This window comes from Leopardus geoffroyi, chromosome B1 (genome assembly GCF_018350155.1).
Source record: "Leopardus geoffroyi isolate Oge1 chromosome B1, O.geoffroyi_Oge1_pat1.0, whole genome shotgun sequence".
Taxonomy (NCBI): domain Eukaryota; kingdom Metazoa; phylum Chordata; class Mammalia; order Carnivora; family Felidae; genus Leopardus; species Leopardus geoffroyi.
In genome coordinates this window covers 6,744,517-6,761,527 of record NC_059327.1, presented here as the reverse complement: position 1 = coordinate 6,761,527, position 17,011 = coordinate 6,744,517, and the positions used below count along the sequence as shown (strand labels likewise).

Sequence of the window (17,011 nt, the reverse complement as noted above, 5' to 3'; positions counted from 1 at the left end):
GAAGAGGACGTTGTAGTAACAGCGGAGGGCTTCTCATTAAGTCAGAACCGACATGATTTTCCAGGTTAAACCCTGGCATGGGGTGTGATTCTTAAGGAATTTGAGCATGGGAGACAGGCAGAGCAAGATTAAAATACAGAAGGTGTTTTGAACCTCTTCTCTTCAGGTCTTGTGTTAAATTAGTAAATCAATTAAAACCACCAGTTTATTGTGAGGATTAAATAAGTGGATCATGTAAATATCCAAGCAGAGTCACATTTGATACAAATTTCCTTTTTTTCCCTCTTTTTCTGGACCCCAGGTACAAATGGGTGAGTTATCCTATTTTTGCTTACGACACATTGTCGTCATTTTCCCATGAAATACATTTAATTATTATTGGTATTTTAGGGGCGAATTTACAGTGTATAAATGGCTTCCTCTGTCTTTCACACACATTTGTGTATATACGTAAATGTGCATGTACGTATGCGTGTATGTGTGTGTGTGATGCAGGATAGTACAGCTAATGAAGGTTCATATAGAATCGGATTTCAGGGCCTTGTGCTACCACTTAGCTACAATAATCAAAGAGTAGCTAGGTATCCTCCTGAACCCCAGCCATTCCAAGTTACCTGAAGCCCTTGACCTGGAACAGGAACGCTCTGACTCCTATACTCCTCCTTTCTGATGCAGGGGAGCAGAATGAGTGCCACTGATCTCTCCAAATGGAGTAAGTCCTTGAATTGAGTAATCCTATCATAAACTTAGTTTTTTGACATCCACATCTGGGGGCGGGGGGGCAGATCGCAGAGGTGGAGTTGAGGGAGAGCAGAAAGGCAGTGTGGCTCCAGAAGGTTGCCATGGATGCTGGACAACCACTGCTTGTGTAGCAGAATAAGGAAATCTGAGAAAGTCGAGTATTTACCTCCAGATGGAAATCAAACTCGACATGGGGCCGAAGTCCAGGATCCCCACGCTCTGGAGTCACAGAGGGAACTGAAGAACTCTGGATGCCGTGGGCTGATTGCCATATACACTCAATACTTTCAGTGGTCTTATCCCGAGACATCTATATTTGTATTTTTTTTTTTGGGGGGGGGGGGGTTGTTTTTTTGTTTTTTTAGCAACTGTAGTCCGTCTTCCTAACTCTAGACCACGGGAGAGGAGGCGAGTCCTCTGCATTTCTTGTAGAGCGCGCTGCAGGTTGGTGGGGCTGGGCGGGGAGTGTCACATCCAGGTGAAGGTTTGGGGCTTCATGACAGTTTAGACTGGACATTATGTGCAGGACTGCATCTCATGGCTTCTTTCTTCCATCCTCAGCTTTGCCTGCTTAGTGCTTGGACTGCCAGTGAGTGAGGACCCAGAGAAAGACACCTGCATCTGGGTTATTGACAATGCAGCCGCTGGTGAGTGGGGATCGCCTCTTTCCGCTTACACCCTTGTGCCATCTGAGGGGCGGGATCCTCCCATTGGCACGGATATGCCAGGGGCAGTCAGGAAGTATTCAGGGATTCGAGCTCCAGTGAAATCTCCCCAGGACTCTGGGATGGTTCTAATGGGTCAGGAACTCCTCAGTAACTAATAACCTTTCTACCTCACACTAGTTTACTCTCGCCTCCATTAAGCTTATGTATTTACAGAAAAGAAGAACGAAGTTTTCTTTCTCTAACTTAGTCCATATCCTTACCGGGAAATGATTCACTCACTCATCCCGCTGTTGGCTATAGTGGTCCTTTGTAAAGGGTTGTGATGAAGAGATGAGCCAGGAGGGCAACACTGTAGTCCAATAGGGAGGTGGGTTCTGACAGTCGTGTTACAGGTCCTGGTTGGGGTCTTCGGGTGTGAAAGGAGCACGAGAAAAGTTTAGGCCAGAAAAGGCATGAAGGGTCACTCATTCTGTCCCGTTTTAAAGTTTTGATAGAGTGTATTTGTACTTTTGGAAACTTCTTAAAAAGAGAACTAACTTTTCACTATCATTCATGTTCCCAGTCACACATTTTGCCTTACTGTAATTAACCTTTTAAGAAAATATTTCTTAGCTGCAATTAGTGTATAGCGAGTATTATTTCCATAACTGTGGCTATATACTCAGGACAAGGGAGTAGAGTACAATTTAAGATCCTGCAGAAACTTTTTAAGAATTAAATAAACCAAAACCAGTCAAGAGGCTTCTGTTATCCTTTAGCAGAAGGACCAGATAGGAGACGGTGATAACTGGTGTCTGAGGTCCCAGAGAAGATTGGGATTGGGAGTCCTCATGGCACAGGACCGGTCAGGCCAGGACTGTCCCCCAGCACAGCCGTCTCAGAGGTCCCTGGCTTTGCTGCTGAGCCTTCTGACCTTGTCCTTTATTATGAACATCTGTGTCCCATAGAGATGAGCGAGACGACACTATTTTTACCAAGTTCTTTATGAAACCTGTTCATTTTTGAAGAATGCTAGAGATGGTTTCAAGGTTCTTGGGACAATGTAAGGAGTAATAGGCAAATGGCTTATATTTAATACACGTTTGCTTAGGAAGAACTTCGTACATTAGTTTATCAAGTCTTTCAGTACTCGTAACAGTTTATTAAATGTTTACCTATGGGAATGACGTCATGGTTTAAAGAGACAAGTCACGGTTGTTTGCCTTACAGTGAGTCGGTAAAGTTACTTGAAATTACCAGAAAGTGAGTTTTAGTTATTAATTTTCAAGTGCCACATATCAGAAACCATCATTACCAGTTTTTATTTTAGACTTTGTCTTTATTGTACGTATTTACTTTTGTAAGTAGGCTTCACACCCAGTGTGGGGCTTGAACTCACAATCCAGAGGTCAAGAGTCACCTGCTGTACTGACTGAGCCAGCCAGGAGCCCCTAGAAATACCAGTTGTTGTTTTTTTTAAAGTTCCAGGTAATATTATGTCACGCTTCACGTGATACCCCCTTATAAAGAAGTTTTATTGCTTCAGACTGGATGTATCTCTGTGATGAATCTGAAAGGCAGCTGCCAATTCGGTACTGAGAATGAGCTGACGGAACCCCGCGTTCAGTTTGCTCTTCCGACACACCCGGCGCCTCCGCCCCCTTCCTCAGAGCTGTCAGCTCAACCCTCCTACTCTGGACGCCTGTTGGGAGTGCTCGGTCTAAACCGGAATATCCATGGTGTTTCAGGAATCGGTGACATTTGAAGATGTAGCTGTAGACTTCACCCAGGAAGAGTGGGCCCTACTGGATGCATCCCAGCGAAAGCTGTTCAGAGATGTGATGCTGGAAAATATACGTCATCTGGTCTCCCTGGGTGAGTCTGCCAGTACGTGTGTATCTGTATGCATGTATATGTATACAGATGGGTGGGTCGGGAGGTAGTCAGTCCATCCGTCCACAGGAATCTGGAATAGCTTCGACATACCCACTCCATACTCTTCCCTGAATCTTTCACAGACCTTCCTGGAAAAATAAGTTATTTCTTTGTATTTTGCTCCATCTAGTTTGTCACCCCACTAGAATGTAATCTTAGCCACAATTTAATGTCTTTGTTGCTACTCAGTCTCTAACACAAAGAGAACTGGGAACTCAGTATTTCTGAATGTAGAAATAAGCTGATTAAACATTTTCTAAATAATTATTCTGCTCTAGTCACTGTGGCAAGAGTTGAAAGCAGACTAATGAAAACAATAGAACTTGGTTATTCTTATAGAGCTTATGTTTGTTGGTGTCTGTTTGAAAATAATATTCAACCCACTCTGGAGATATTCAGCATGAATGCAGACTGTTTGGCGTTCTTTGAGCTTGGGCACGGACATCAGCATCCAGAGGTCTTCGCTGTTGTGAACACACTGTCTGGATGTCAGTGTTCTTTTCTATTCACGTGGTGCCTGGGGTGAACTTCAGTGTTGTCCTTGTCCTTCCTCAGTAGCCTGTCGTGGACTTGATGCTAATTACTAGCTTCGGGGAAGGAGAGGACTTTTATCAGCACAGAATTCAAAATCCATGTACTTTTCAATGACCAGGGTACCAACATTGCCAGTCAGATGTGATTTTCCAGCTGGAGCAGGGAGAAGAGCTGTGGGCTGAAGGAAGCGGATCTCTCCAAAGCCAGGGTCCAGGTGAGCCGCAGGGACCTGTGCTTAGTAGGCGACGTGCCTACTCAGTAGGGAGCATGCTCCTGGAAGTGCCGGCTGAAGGTCTTGTCCAGTGAGGGATGCTTCCTAAAATGCGAGGAAGGACACTGGGGCAGAATTCTTCAGTTACCATTATTCCTCGCATGTGACAGGCACGGTTCATGTTTCCTCCTGCCACTGTCTTTTTTTGGCTTTAGGGAGAGCATATTCATGTGCTTATCGCAGTTAAATTTTCACGCAGTAACTCACACTGCCTACCCAACTTCTCTCCTTAGAATTTTTTTATAATTCAATTTGAAGTCTTCACTTGCCAATTACTTAGTATTCCTGGAGTATTCCTTCCCTTGATTTATTTGCCCCCATCAAAGTCCCATGGGTCTTGGTGCTTTTCAACATTTTCATTCCCCTAATGCCATTCGAAATATTTGTGTTTTTTTCAATTGTTTTAGGTGGGGAAAGTGCCCTTAAAGAACAAGACATGATAGCCCCACAGCGTATCAGCAGCAAGGCCACATCTACGGTCACGCCAGAGGTGAGTTCCAGGGGTAGTCACCCAGCTCACTCAAAGACCTGGAAATAGGATGTTAGTAATTGAGCACAATAGCCTAATTTACATTAAATTGGGATTAAGCCTTTTTTTTTTTTTAGCAAAAGGTTTAATGAATCTGAGCTCAAATCCATAACCTGAGATGTTTAAGAAAAGGTTTTTAAACATTGATCCAAAGTTCATAAACACTGATCGTATGCCTAGTCTTTGAAACATGTTAAGGTCTCCAAAATCAGGTAATAAGCTCTGCGGTTGGGATGCTACAAAAGGGAAAATCTTCATGTATGCAGGGGAGTAAGCCATCACGTGTATGCAAGTAATACTGAATTCTGATTGGAGACCATCACTGAACGACTTCTATTCCTATAGAGAAGGGAACGTATGGACATAGACAAAGCTTTACCAACCTTCCACCTCTTTCCCCAAAGCAGAAGTCGCCTTCGCCAGAGGATCCCTTTGAATGCAGTGACTTGGAAGAAGATTTCACTCGCAGCTTCATGGTGACTCGGCGTCTGTTGACTCCCACAAAAAAGACCCCCTGTGTCAGTAAACAGTGTCAAAAATCCGTTAGTGAGTCGTACCTTAATCAACACAAGCACCTTCACGCTAGAGGTAAATCATGTGAGTGCCATCTGTGTGGGAAAGCCTTTAGCAACTGCTCCAGCCTGAGGCGACACGAGATGACTCACACCGGAGAGAAGCCCTACGAATGCCGTCTCTGTGGGAATGCCTTCATTCAAAGCTCTGACCTTAGAAAACACAATCTGACTCACACTGGAGAGAAACCGTACGAGTGTCACCTGTGTGGGAAAGCCTTCAGCCAGTCCTCCAACCTCAGACAGCACGAGAGAACGCACACGGGGGAGCAACCGTACGAGTGCCACCTCTGTGGGAAAGCCTTCAGTAAATGCTCTGCCCTCAGACGGCACGAGAGAACGCACACGGGGGAGAAACCGTACGAGTGCCACCTCTGTGGGAAAGCCTTCAGTCAGTGTTCCGCCCTGAGACGACACGAGGGCACCCACAACGGAGAGAAAATTAGGAATGCCTTCAGCAAATGTCCTGACCTCATGTGACCCGTGTGGCACGACTGTCACGAAGGCGGGCACCACGTCCACCACAGCGGTTAACACTGAAACGCGCCACAGGACCCGCACGTCATTCGGTCTCATTCGTTGGACTCACGCGAACTTCTCTGGGAGAAATCCGCTGTGTGCCGTCCACGCGGCAAGACCTTCGGTCAGTGCTCCGACCACAGGCGACACCAGCGCACTCACTCTGTAAATGCGAGGAAGGCACAGGTTTGCGGCCACGGCTCTCGGCACCTCCGCGCGGGAGAAGCCCGAGGTCGGTAATCACCGTGCACGCCGCTCAGCGGGCACCGGGCCTGCGCCCAAGAAAGCTCAGTGAGGTCTGAGTAGACGCTCGCCCCAGATGGAAGAGGAGAATGCTCTTGAGGAACACCAAAAGTCACACCGCGGTGAAGACTCACGGGAACCCCTTGGCTCACAGAGAAGCCCCGTGGCGTGTGTGAGGACACAGACCCTACAGTGTCACCAGCAGAGGAGAATCCAGTGGTCACTCACTTCTTAGCCAACATTAAAGTTCTTACCCTAAGGAGACCTCAGTCTTGAAACCAAAGTGGAGGTAACTTCAGCTAGATTTCGCATCAGAAAACTAAGTCGGGGGACAAAAACCCCTAAAAGAGCCTTTTGACGTAGAATTTAGCAAATATTTCAGGATTTTGAGAAAATAACTATTCATGGGGAAAATGTGTCACGTAAGTGCAAAATAGGTGATCCGGGAATACTGAATGCAGAAGTTTGTAAGAAATTAAATTTTTTCAATAGATTATTACTTGTAAATATTTAAACAATAAACCCTGTTGCCAAAAAATCTAATGTTGGTGAAGTTCTAGTTTTCTCTGCGCGGTTGTAAACAGGGGCTCGAGCCTGCGCTCCTCGGTACGTGGGTGAGACTCAGCAGGACTCCGTGTCTCCCCCTTTCTCCAGCAGTTTCTTCCACACAGATCAGGTCCACTCTTTCCAACGTGTCACCGTCCGCTGCCTCCTGCGCCCTGGTGGCACACAGCAGGGACGCTCAGCCCAGCCCGGCAGGACCCTACTGGACATTAGTGTAAGCTGCAGGGTTGTCTCCTGCCTGTGCCCCTAGGTGACCACATGGGGCCAGGGAAACAGGCAGTGGTCTTTCCAGACCAACGACATTCCTTGGAGTTTTTCCACGAAGCTTCTTTGGGGGTAGGAGTTCATCCCACAACCATACCTAACATCTGTTCAAGTGAGTCCTGAGTTATGTGCCTACCTGCGCTCCAGAGCCACGGCCGTGCACCCCCAAGCAGTCCTGCAAAGAAAACTAGTACCATAAAATCCCCTAACCTGTCAGACATCACAGAAGACTGGCATAAATGTAACGTACTCTTCTCCAAACAAAATGAAAGTTCTCACAGGGGCTGTCTCCCCAGCTTTGGTCCCAGGCCCTGGAAATGCTCTGCCCTTCAACAAACCCTAATACTGGACCTAAACCTCAAGGGGGGATGTTCTCTTCCCAAGCTGCCACAATCCTAAAATCTTAGCCTGGGACCAATTAAATGAGCACAACTCTGGGTGGAACTGATGGTTAAAAAAAATTTTTTGAGAGACAGGGAGAGAGGCCGCATGAGCGGGGGAAGAGCAGAGAGAGAGGGAGGGAGACACAGAATCCAAAGCAGGCTCCAGGCTCCGGGCTGTCAGAATAGAACCTGATGCAGGGCTCAAACTCACAAACCATGAGATCGTGACTTGAGCCAAAGTCAGACACCCAACCAGTGGAGCCACCCGGGCGCCCCAGATCATTTTTAAAAATTACCCACCAGTGATTTTACCCTGCAGCCAGGGGGAGTCATGTGCGAGGACAATAAGCAATCAATGTCCAACATCTTGGCACCCAGGCTGGAGAGGCAGGTCTGTGATCAGGCAGGGACACAGGGAGGTATGAAGGGGACAAATTAGTGATTAGAAATTCAGACCCTGGAGACAAACCTCATGGGTTTTAATTTCCACGGTCACAGCCAGTGAGATCTTGTTACTGAACCTTTCTGTGACTCACCAGTTCTAAGGCAGAACTAAGCTTACTGCTTTCATCTTCAGACTTAACTGAAAAGACTGAGAACTCGGTTCTACATACACCAAGTTGTTACTACAGGTAATGGGTATTTTGTATTTGCCAGTGACATTGCATAAGCAGAGATGTGAATTTACCCCTCTGCCCTATTTTTATATTGAAATCTTTCATAACCATTCTTAAAAATATAAACAGGTGGTATTATATTTCATCTGTTTATAACAATATGTACCTTATCCCCATGCTACAGTTGATTTTAGCTATAATCCTGAGCCCCAACTAAATTTGAGACCATTTCTGGTGGCTCGGCTGGGAGTCACACACCCTCTGCCTGTGTGTCTCCAGGAAGGAAGGAAGGGATCCATCCTGGTGCCTCCTGGGGGTGGCGCCTGTGCTAGAGTTGGGACCCCTAAGATTGACGCACACACCCCCTTCTGAGAGGATCTCATGTTCCAAGGGGCTTTATCTCTACCGACCTATGGATGGAAGTGTGCTGGGCCGCTGTACTGAGATCAAGGGACTTCAGGGCAGATAAAGGAAAATCTATGACTACAAGGTGATGGAGTGACACAACTAGCTTTGTCTGGGTGGCATGTTGACAACTTGCTGTAAGGGGAAGTCCCTCACAAGTTGACTCCTTCCAGAGGAAAACTGTGGGGCCACCACCCAGAAGGGGAGGCTGGCAACAGAGCTCCGGGCAGGGCGGGGGGAGAGCCATCTTCGCGTCCAGATAAAGTCTCGTTCGCACACGGGGAGTCCCCAGGTCACATCTACGGGGGGCTGGCAGCACTGAGAGGATTGGACGGTCCACGTTTTACCTTTATGGCTAGTGGCTAGCAGGTGCAATGTCAGTATGCACAGCACGCAGGCTCGAATGGTTACAAATCTGCTAATCCGAGCTGTTTACAACAATTGGGTATAAAAATGCGAGTTTGGCACTGGTGGGTTTTTAAGCTCATGGGCCTGGTCTGCTGCGAAGAAGTAAAAAATACGGAGACCGTCTTTGGCTCATTTATAAACGAGGTGATAATTTCAATTGATTTTTCTTCGTGTTCACTGGTTATTTCTTTTGCCTGCTCAAATCCAGGGTTGGAGCCTTTTGTCATTGTACTCTTCGGAATTGTGCTCTTCAGCTCCACAACTTCTATTTGATTCCGTCCTATAACTTCTGTCTCCTTATTGAAACTCCCAACTTGGTGAAATAACGTTCTTCTGGTTTCCTTCAATCCTTTGAGCCTCACGGAGACACCTGTTCTGAAGCTTCTGTCCAGCACGTGCACGGTCTGTGCTTCCTCAGAGACCGCATCTGTCCAATCTTCTTTTCCCGAGGGTGGGGTATACCTTCTGATTTCTTCACGGGACTCATAATTTTTGGCCAAATACTGGATATTTTGAATATTAGAAGCGGTCCTCAGAAATCAGATTCTCCTACCGTCCCAGGGTCTGTTGTTATTACGCTTGTTCAGTGATTTTCTCAACTCTTTGTAACAGCTGTTCGGCGCGTGTGGCCCTGAAGTCTGTTCCGTCAGCTCAGGGGTCACCTCGTGACTTGAGACCGATCTCCTTCAACAACCGCAGCCAAAACACCCCGGTGCAGCGCCAGTCACGGCAGACTGACTCTGTAGGCGCTCTCCTCCAGGGCTCGGGCAGGACGTCGGCCCTGGCCCACCCTTCCCTGCACCTGCTCCAGCGCTGACGGTGGACTCGCGTGGTGCCCTCACACGTTTTCCCAGCACGTGTCCAACCGCAGGCATCAGCGTGGCCTTCAGGTGTCTCGGCGCTCGGCAGGCTTCTCTCCCGGCGTCCTCCCTCGGGGGCTCCCTGGTCCGCCTGCCTCCCGCCCCTGTGCTCAATCCCTGCAAGTGCAGCTAGTAGATTTCACTGAGATGCTCTTGACTTTGCCAGCCAGGAGGGTCCTTCAGCCCCCAGAAAGTTCTAAGGCCGTCGCAAAAGGAGAGCCCGTCCCTCCTGGAGCCCCCAGACGGGTCCGAACGCACAACTACGATTCCCTGAGAAGGACGTTTGCGTTGCCCTGGCACCAGAAGGCTGCGTCGGGAACGTGGGCCACTCACGGCTGCCACAAAGCTGGGGAGTGCGGCACAGTGGGTGGGCAAGTTAGAACATCACACTGCTGTTTTACTGAAATCAAATAGCTTTTGTTCTTCACGAAGCATCCCCCCAATTATTTGAACTATCAATAGCTCATTCTCCAACTTAATTTTGCAATTTTTGTTTTCCTAGTCCAGTTCTGTCTCCCCTGGCATTTGAAGATTTTAACTTACCTCTACTCTCTAAAAAATCTTACTAACATTAGGTAAATATGTAGAAGGAATGCTATCTGTTGTGTCCAAATTCCGAATAACCAACAATTTATCCTCAAGGATTCAGTTTCATTTTATTACTTCCTGAAGACCCTAACTAACTGCCTTGTGTTTAGAGACAACACACATCATCATGGTATAACATATTTAAATACCCCTACCTTTATTTTCTAGACACACTACAACATAAAAAGTTATGAGCGTGCATTTCTCTGGGGAAAACTTAATCTATGGCCTATAAGAAAGAATTATGGGAAATACCCTGCTGCCACGGTTTTGGATTTTTGTTTTTTGTTTTCCCAGGACAAAAATTTAGTAGAACCCTAAACCTACTCCATATTTTAGTTACCTCCATTTCCAAAACTAGAATACAAACTCCCAGAGGAACTTAACATTGTTTTCTCCTGGTATATTTTACTAACACCCAGAAGGAGAACTCAATTCAAGACTCAGAGCTTTGGCAAGGCTGTTTTCCACATTACACAAATATTCTTGTGGTTAATACCTTTCAAACACTGCTCACATGTCACTCCATAAAGCCGGTCTTAATTCTATCAGCCCAAGTTAGGTCCTGGACCCTGAGACCTTTCACAATACTTGGCTTTCATGTCTCTAGTACAGGTTTTATTTCAGTGTATCACTTCTCTGGAGAATTCTCCTTGAGTGTTCATTTATTCATCAAAACCGTGTACATGAAACATACCAGGCATTGGTCTGAGAGCTCAGGATGCAGAGATGAACACAGAATTATTTCTGACTTCAGAGTCTGGTGGGTGTTATATCCAGATCTTAGCTTGAGAAGCAGCAGTACAAGGCAGAGGTTACAGGAACATATTTAGAACCAGACATTGTCTGAAGACCACGTCTACCATTTAGGAGCTGTGGGGCTTTGAGTAAATCATTTAACCATTTACTAATTGTGGATAATATTTCATAGGCTTTTTTGAGAACAGAATGAGTTAAATCATGTAACGCATTTACAAACATGGCTGGTCTAGAAGAACTCCATGAATATATATTTTTAAAAATTGAGATGTTTCCTTGGAAAGCTTTCTTAAATGTCTCCACATTGTTCAAAATACCACGCTAATACCATGCTAAAGCAACACATTATGCTAATTATAAATTTCTATGCAACTAATCACTGTAGTATGGTATTCTGAACATACACATTTGATACATGTCACTAATTTGATCGATACCATTAATGTGTGAAGGAAGCACCCTGACTGCATTTGGCTTGATCCCCAATCTTGTGTGTTTGTCAAGTAGTCTTCAAACCCATGAGAACATCCCACCTGCTCACCGATTTCACACACAAAAAATGGGGACCTTTTGTTTGTACACTATTTAAAAAGACTACCCTACTTAAATGCACAGAATAAATTTTGCATACAAATAATGAGCTGAGCAGAGCACAGATCTCCCATAACCATGGGGTGTGGGGAGACAGGGTGGTAACAGCTTCCACCCTTTCATACAACTGCCAGAGTTACTCCGTTGTCATGGCTCATGCCAGGTAGGCTTTTATATCAAAACCATCTTTCATTAACTTCTTCATAATAAGAACATTTCCAGCTTTTCTTTCATATCAGTAAAGTCAAACTATTTTGACTGTTGATATTTTATGATTATAGGAATATACCTTATAATCTAGTATATTGTTCATAATGAATGACTTCTGTTGCAGAATGGAAAAGCATGAAATGTATTTTGCTTCCTGTGTCCTTTTTTTTATATCTTTCTAATGTTTGATTATTTTTGAGAGAGAGAGAGAGAGAGAGACAGACAGACAGACAGTGTGAGTGGAGGAGGGGCAGAATTGGAAGCAGGCTCCAGCCTCTGAGCTGGCAGCACAGAGCCTGAGGCGGGGCTCCAACCCATGCACTTTGAGATCATGACCTGAGCTGAAGTCGGACACTCAACTGACTGAGTCACCCAGGTGCCCGTGCTTCACATGTTCTTAACAGTATTTGAGGCCTACTGTGATTTCCTCATTAGAAATTCCATTTGAATTTTGTTAAACATAACAGGCAAATCTTTTTGCCTACTTACTAGGCAAATCTTTTTGCCTACTTAATAGTAGCTTGTAAGGCCAACTATAGTTACAACCATTTCTAGGGTTGGGCCTCCAATAACGATATGAGGTATTTCTTTCCCCCCCAAAAATAACAGCATCTGAAAGCTTTTACAAAATAGTCTGCCATTTTTACTTTTTGTTACTCTACAAACCACCATCTACGAAACTCAGATGAAATGTTTTTAAAACTCTCCTGTTTGGGTAAGCACTACGAAAAGCTATCAGATCTTCATGGTGCTACATTCTGTTTCCACTCTTACAAACCTTAACAAGTTTCTTAGTTGGATAGTTGGATAGATTTGACTGTGCTAAAAGTGTGTATGGAAACACACAAGAACAAGAATCCTTTGGAGTAAGGAAGCCAATTACAGTGAATCAATTCACCATTAGAAGTGCTATGAAATCAGCCTTTGGAAATGTTGAGACAAGATATGACAGAGAATTTTAAAATCTGAATGCTGACCCTCTTAGAAAAGCTATTTTTAGAGAGTAAGACACATAAACTCAACTATACCAGAACCACACACACACACACACAAACATATGCAATACACAATCATATATTAGTTCTATTTACCCATCTATGTCAAAATTCTTCCAAATTAAAAAAATAGAGAATATGACTAGTACACTGTCAATTGCGAGTTATTAATAGTAGGAATAATCAAACATGTAAGTAAGTGTTAGAAAATTATAATGGTGTTTTTAATAAACTTTTAATTTTGGAATAGATTGTATTCAGAATAAATTTACAGAAAATTGCAAAAATATAAAGATATTTCCCATATACCTAAGACCCAGTTCCCTCTCTTATCATCTTGCACCACTATGCCATTTTTGACTCAATTTATGAATATGTCATCAACTAAACTCGATACGTCATTCCGACTTCTGTAGGTTTATCTTTACTGTTCAGACTCCCATCTAGTATATCACATCATATTTATTCATCATGTCTCCTTAGGATCCTCTTGGCTATGACATTTTCTTAGATTTTGGTTTTTGATGACTTTGACAGTCTTTAGAACTACCATTCAGGTTTATCTGATTTTTCCCCCATGATTAGAATGTCTGTGGTTTTTGGTATTGAGAGGAAGATAACAGAGGTAAATAGCCATTTTGATTACTTCTTTATCAAGGCTCTATGCTTTCAAAATGACTTAATAGTGCTGTCAGATTTCTCCACTGGGAATTTACTTGTTTTCCCGTCCTTACTATTCATACTCTTTGGAAGGAAGTCACTGTATACAGCCCACATTTAAGGAATGGGAGTTATGTTCCATCTCCTCGAAGAACAAAGTTATGAATCAGTTACTTTGTTTTTTTTCTCTTGGTATGAGTACTATCTATTCTTTCCCATTCGTGTATACACATCAATTCATATCTATAGATTTTAAACTTTGAATCAGAATTCAATTCTACTTTATTTTGTTGTCCAAAGTATTTCAACTTTGGCATTAGGAGATCTTTAATTTGGCTGTTTTCCTTTCGCTTAACCTCATCTTTATTTTTCGTTTTCTTAACTAACTTCCTTTTTAGAAACTCAAGGTTCTTCAGGATTGTCTGTACATTTCCTGCCCAGTCCTAATATCAGCCATTTCTCTGAGGAGCCCTGGTTCATCCTATTGGAGACCAGTATTAAACCCAGGTTCTAGAGCTAAATGTGCTTGTTGCTACGAAGTGCCATTGCTTCTTGACCCTCTCAGTGGACAGTGCAAGGAACTGTGTGTGTGCACGCGCTAACCTACGAATATACACCCAACTATAAATATTTATGAAAGCCATCTGTATCTGTGCTAAGCTAAGCACTAGTTCATAGTGATGTATCCAACATGGATTATTCTAACCTCCTTTCCATGCTTATCTCTAACTTCCTACCCTAAAAGTGAGGTACCTGGCTCCTGCTATCCGCCATCCTTTTTTAATTGTTAAATTCCAGTTCACGTGTATAGTAGTTTCAGAATTGTTAACTAGTACCTCCCTGGGAAAGAACTTTATCAAGTTGCGTACGCTGTTTATGTAACAATTCCTTTTGGTTTTGGTCTTACAGACTCCACTCATTCCAAGTTACTTAGGCCAGCCCCATCCTTCCTCCACCTACAGTTTCTTTGTTTCATACTTTTTAGTAAATTCATTGTGTAACATTCTTATTCCATTTTAGGATTAAGCTAGTTCCCAAAGGATTATTTTCAAATTTAAACTCATTTAAGATTCACCATTTTTGCTGTAAAATTGTAAGGGATTTGACAAATGCATAGGGGCAGGTAACCACCATTAAAGAGTCATTTAGAACGTTTCACTTATTCAATCTTCTCCTTTCACAGATGCCGGGAATCTACTCATCTATTTAGCATTTCTATAGTTTTGCATCTTCTCCAAAATCATACATAAAGAGATAATACAGTAATGGTCATTTTCAGACTGGCTTCTTCTACTGACAAATATGCATGTAACCTTCATCCATGTCTTCATGTGGCTTCATACTTCATTGTTTTTTCATCACTGGATACTATTCCATTTCACGGTTGTACGTTTTGGTTATATATTCACCCACTGAAGGACGTGTCGGCTCCTTCCAGTTTGGGGCCATCATGATAAAGTTGCTATAAATATTGGTGTGCTGTTATGGTGTGGGTATAAGTTTTCAGTCCAGATGGATAAATATCTAGAAATACAATTATTATGAGACGAGACCATGTTTGCATTGTAAGAAACCTGCCAGACTGTCTTCTAAGGTATCTGTGTCACATTCCTTCCCACCACAGGTCCTCGTGGTTCCTCAGGCTGGTCAGCAGAATGTTTTGTGAATTTTTCTAAATTTTAGCATCATCTTAATGTGCAGTAGTAAGTGGTAACTCACTTAATTTGCTTTTCCCTAAAAGTGAGTGGTGTTGAGGATGTTTCTGTATATTAATTTGCTATCTAAGTTCTGTATTGGTATCTCTCCTCAGAACTCTACTCATTTTTACTTTTTTTTAAATTTTCTTCTTTTTAGGTGTTATGAGTCTTTACCATATTTTCCATACAAATCCTTTCTTCTGGTATCTGTTATGCAAAGATCTCCTTGTCTGCAGAAGCCTTTCCATTCTTTTAGCAGAATCTTCTGCAGAGTAACATTATAACTTTGATGAAACTCGCCATTATCGATGTTTCTCTTTCATGGATCATGCTTTTGGTGTTGTATACAAAACTTACCTCTATGCCCAAGTTCAAGTAGGTATTTTCTTATTCCAGAATTTTTTAAGTTTGCATTTTGCTTTTAAATTTATGTAAGTTCTAGCGTGTGGTGGGTTTTCTGTTCATTTCTCCACGCAGGGGAACAGTCGCTGCAGCTGTTACTGAAAAGAATCCCTCCCCCCACCCCCCCCCCCACCCCCCGCACCGCTGTGCTCCGAAGGCCAAGCTTGGGTGACTATATTTGAATGGGTCTATTTTCAGGCCCTCAATTCTGTCCCATTTACCTATGGGTCTGTTCTGTCGCCAATGTCGTTCTCTAATCGCGATGGCCCTTTGGGTTAATTTTTGGAATGAGCGGAAGGGGGTGAGGAATCTTCGACTTTTTCTCCCTAAGCGTGCAAGCTATTCTAACGTTGGAAACGGTTTTAAAAATCTACAACTTACCGGGATTCTGATTCAGATGGCATTGAATCTACTGACACATTTGGGGAGATGTGTCATGTTAACAATACTGTATTTGCCTATCATGAACATGATTTGTGAAAACTCTCTCTGAGGGGCACCTGGGTGGCTTGGCCAGTTAAGTGACGCTTGATTTCGGCTCAGGTCATCGAGGTCACAGCCTGCTAGGGATTCTCAGCCTCCCTCTCCGCCCCTCCCCCGCCCGTGCTGTTTCTCTCTCAAAATAAATAGATAAAAAAAATTTTTTTTAACACTCTCTTTTATATCCTTTCATGGTGTTTCCGTTTTAGGCATGCAAATTTGTATTCATTTTGTTATATTTGAGATCTAAGCATTTCACTTATTTGTGCCGTAGAGTCTGAATACACAATTGTCAGCAAATTTAAAATTCCTTGACAAAATAAAAGACGTTGCACCCGCCTGAGGAAAATTTTCTCCACGACCCACAAGAACCCGGAGGGCAAAACGACCAAAACTGCGTCATTACTGGGCACGCGGTCACCACACTGGGGGGAACCCAGAGCCTCCTTCCGTCTCTTCCAACAGGAGCTGACTTACTCCCTTGTTACGTAGCTGATAACCTCATGTACTTAATAATCCAAAGGCAGGCCCTGCTTACACTGGAGGCCAATCAAGATGAATGTCATCATGGCTCCCTTCTTTAACAAGGGCTCTTCCATCCAATTAAGCAAATCATTTAGATACGGCCTTTATCTCAGCACAGATTTAAGCCATTATTTACACTGAAAACCGTGGTATCAGGTTTAAGGCACCTACTTTGTAAACTCCCCGTATCTTTCCCCTGTGCTTTAATGTGTAGGACACACGAGGGGTTAAAACGTTTACACCTTGCACCAAGCACCTCGGGCGCTCACCCCCAGCGAAGGCGGCAGGGTCCTCGTCCCGCCTGGGGGGTCCCGGGGCTGCGCACCCTCTCCCCACCGTGCATGTGTGCACCCCGGAGCCGCACCAGGGCCCCTACTTCCCCCGAAACAATCCCGAATCCCTGCACCTGCCCACAGCATGCTGTGACTTCCACCCAAAGGCCCTGGATGAACGGGCACGCCCGGAAAATACGTCCTGGGAAAAGCCTCCACGCCGGACGGTGCGGATAAACAACGAGCTTCTCTCTCGCTATTTAAGAGAAACATCCCGCAACAGCCCCCTCCCACCAGTGCGGCCGCACAGAGACGTCACTCACGGCAGATACCGTCCCTC

General features: G+C 44.2%; 1 protein-coding gene across 9 annotated transcripts in view; it reads left to right on the top strand.

The window, feature by feature from the left end:
* Positions 1-6,534, top strand: part of LOC123584369 (zinc finger protein 705A-like) — a 31,753-nt gene extending 25,219 nt beyond the window's left edge. For 3 of the 9 annotated variants that reach the window (XM_045452215.1, XM_045452231.1, XM_045452234.1), the window contains 6 exons: positions 676-712; positions 1,303-1,388; positions 3,137-3,263; positions 3,976-4,071; positions 4,536-4,618; positions 5,062-6,534. In XM_045452215.1, coding sequence (XP_045308171.1) covers positions 1,377-1,388; positions 3,137-3,263; positions 3,976-4,071; positions 4,536-4,618; positions 5,062-5,709 — 966 coding nt within the window. In that variant the 5' untranslated portion in view covers positions 676-712; positions 1,303-1,376 and the 3' untranslated portion in view covers positions 5,710-6,534. Of the gene's footprint in view, positions 1-301; positions 312-675; positions 713-1,302; positions 1,389-3,136; positions 3,264-3,975; positions 4,072-4,535; positions 4,619-5,061 lie in introns of all 9 variants that reach the window. The other 6 variants (XM_045452205.1, XM_045452232.1, XM_045452233.1 and 3 more) reach the window with 4 other exon arrangements.
* The last annotated feature ends 10,477 nt before the right edge of the window (positions 6,535-17,011 follow it).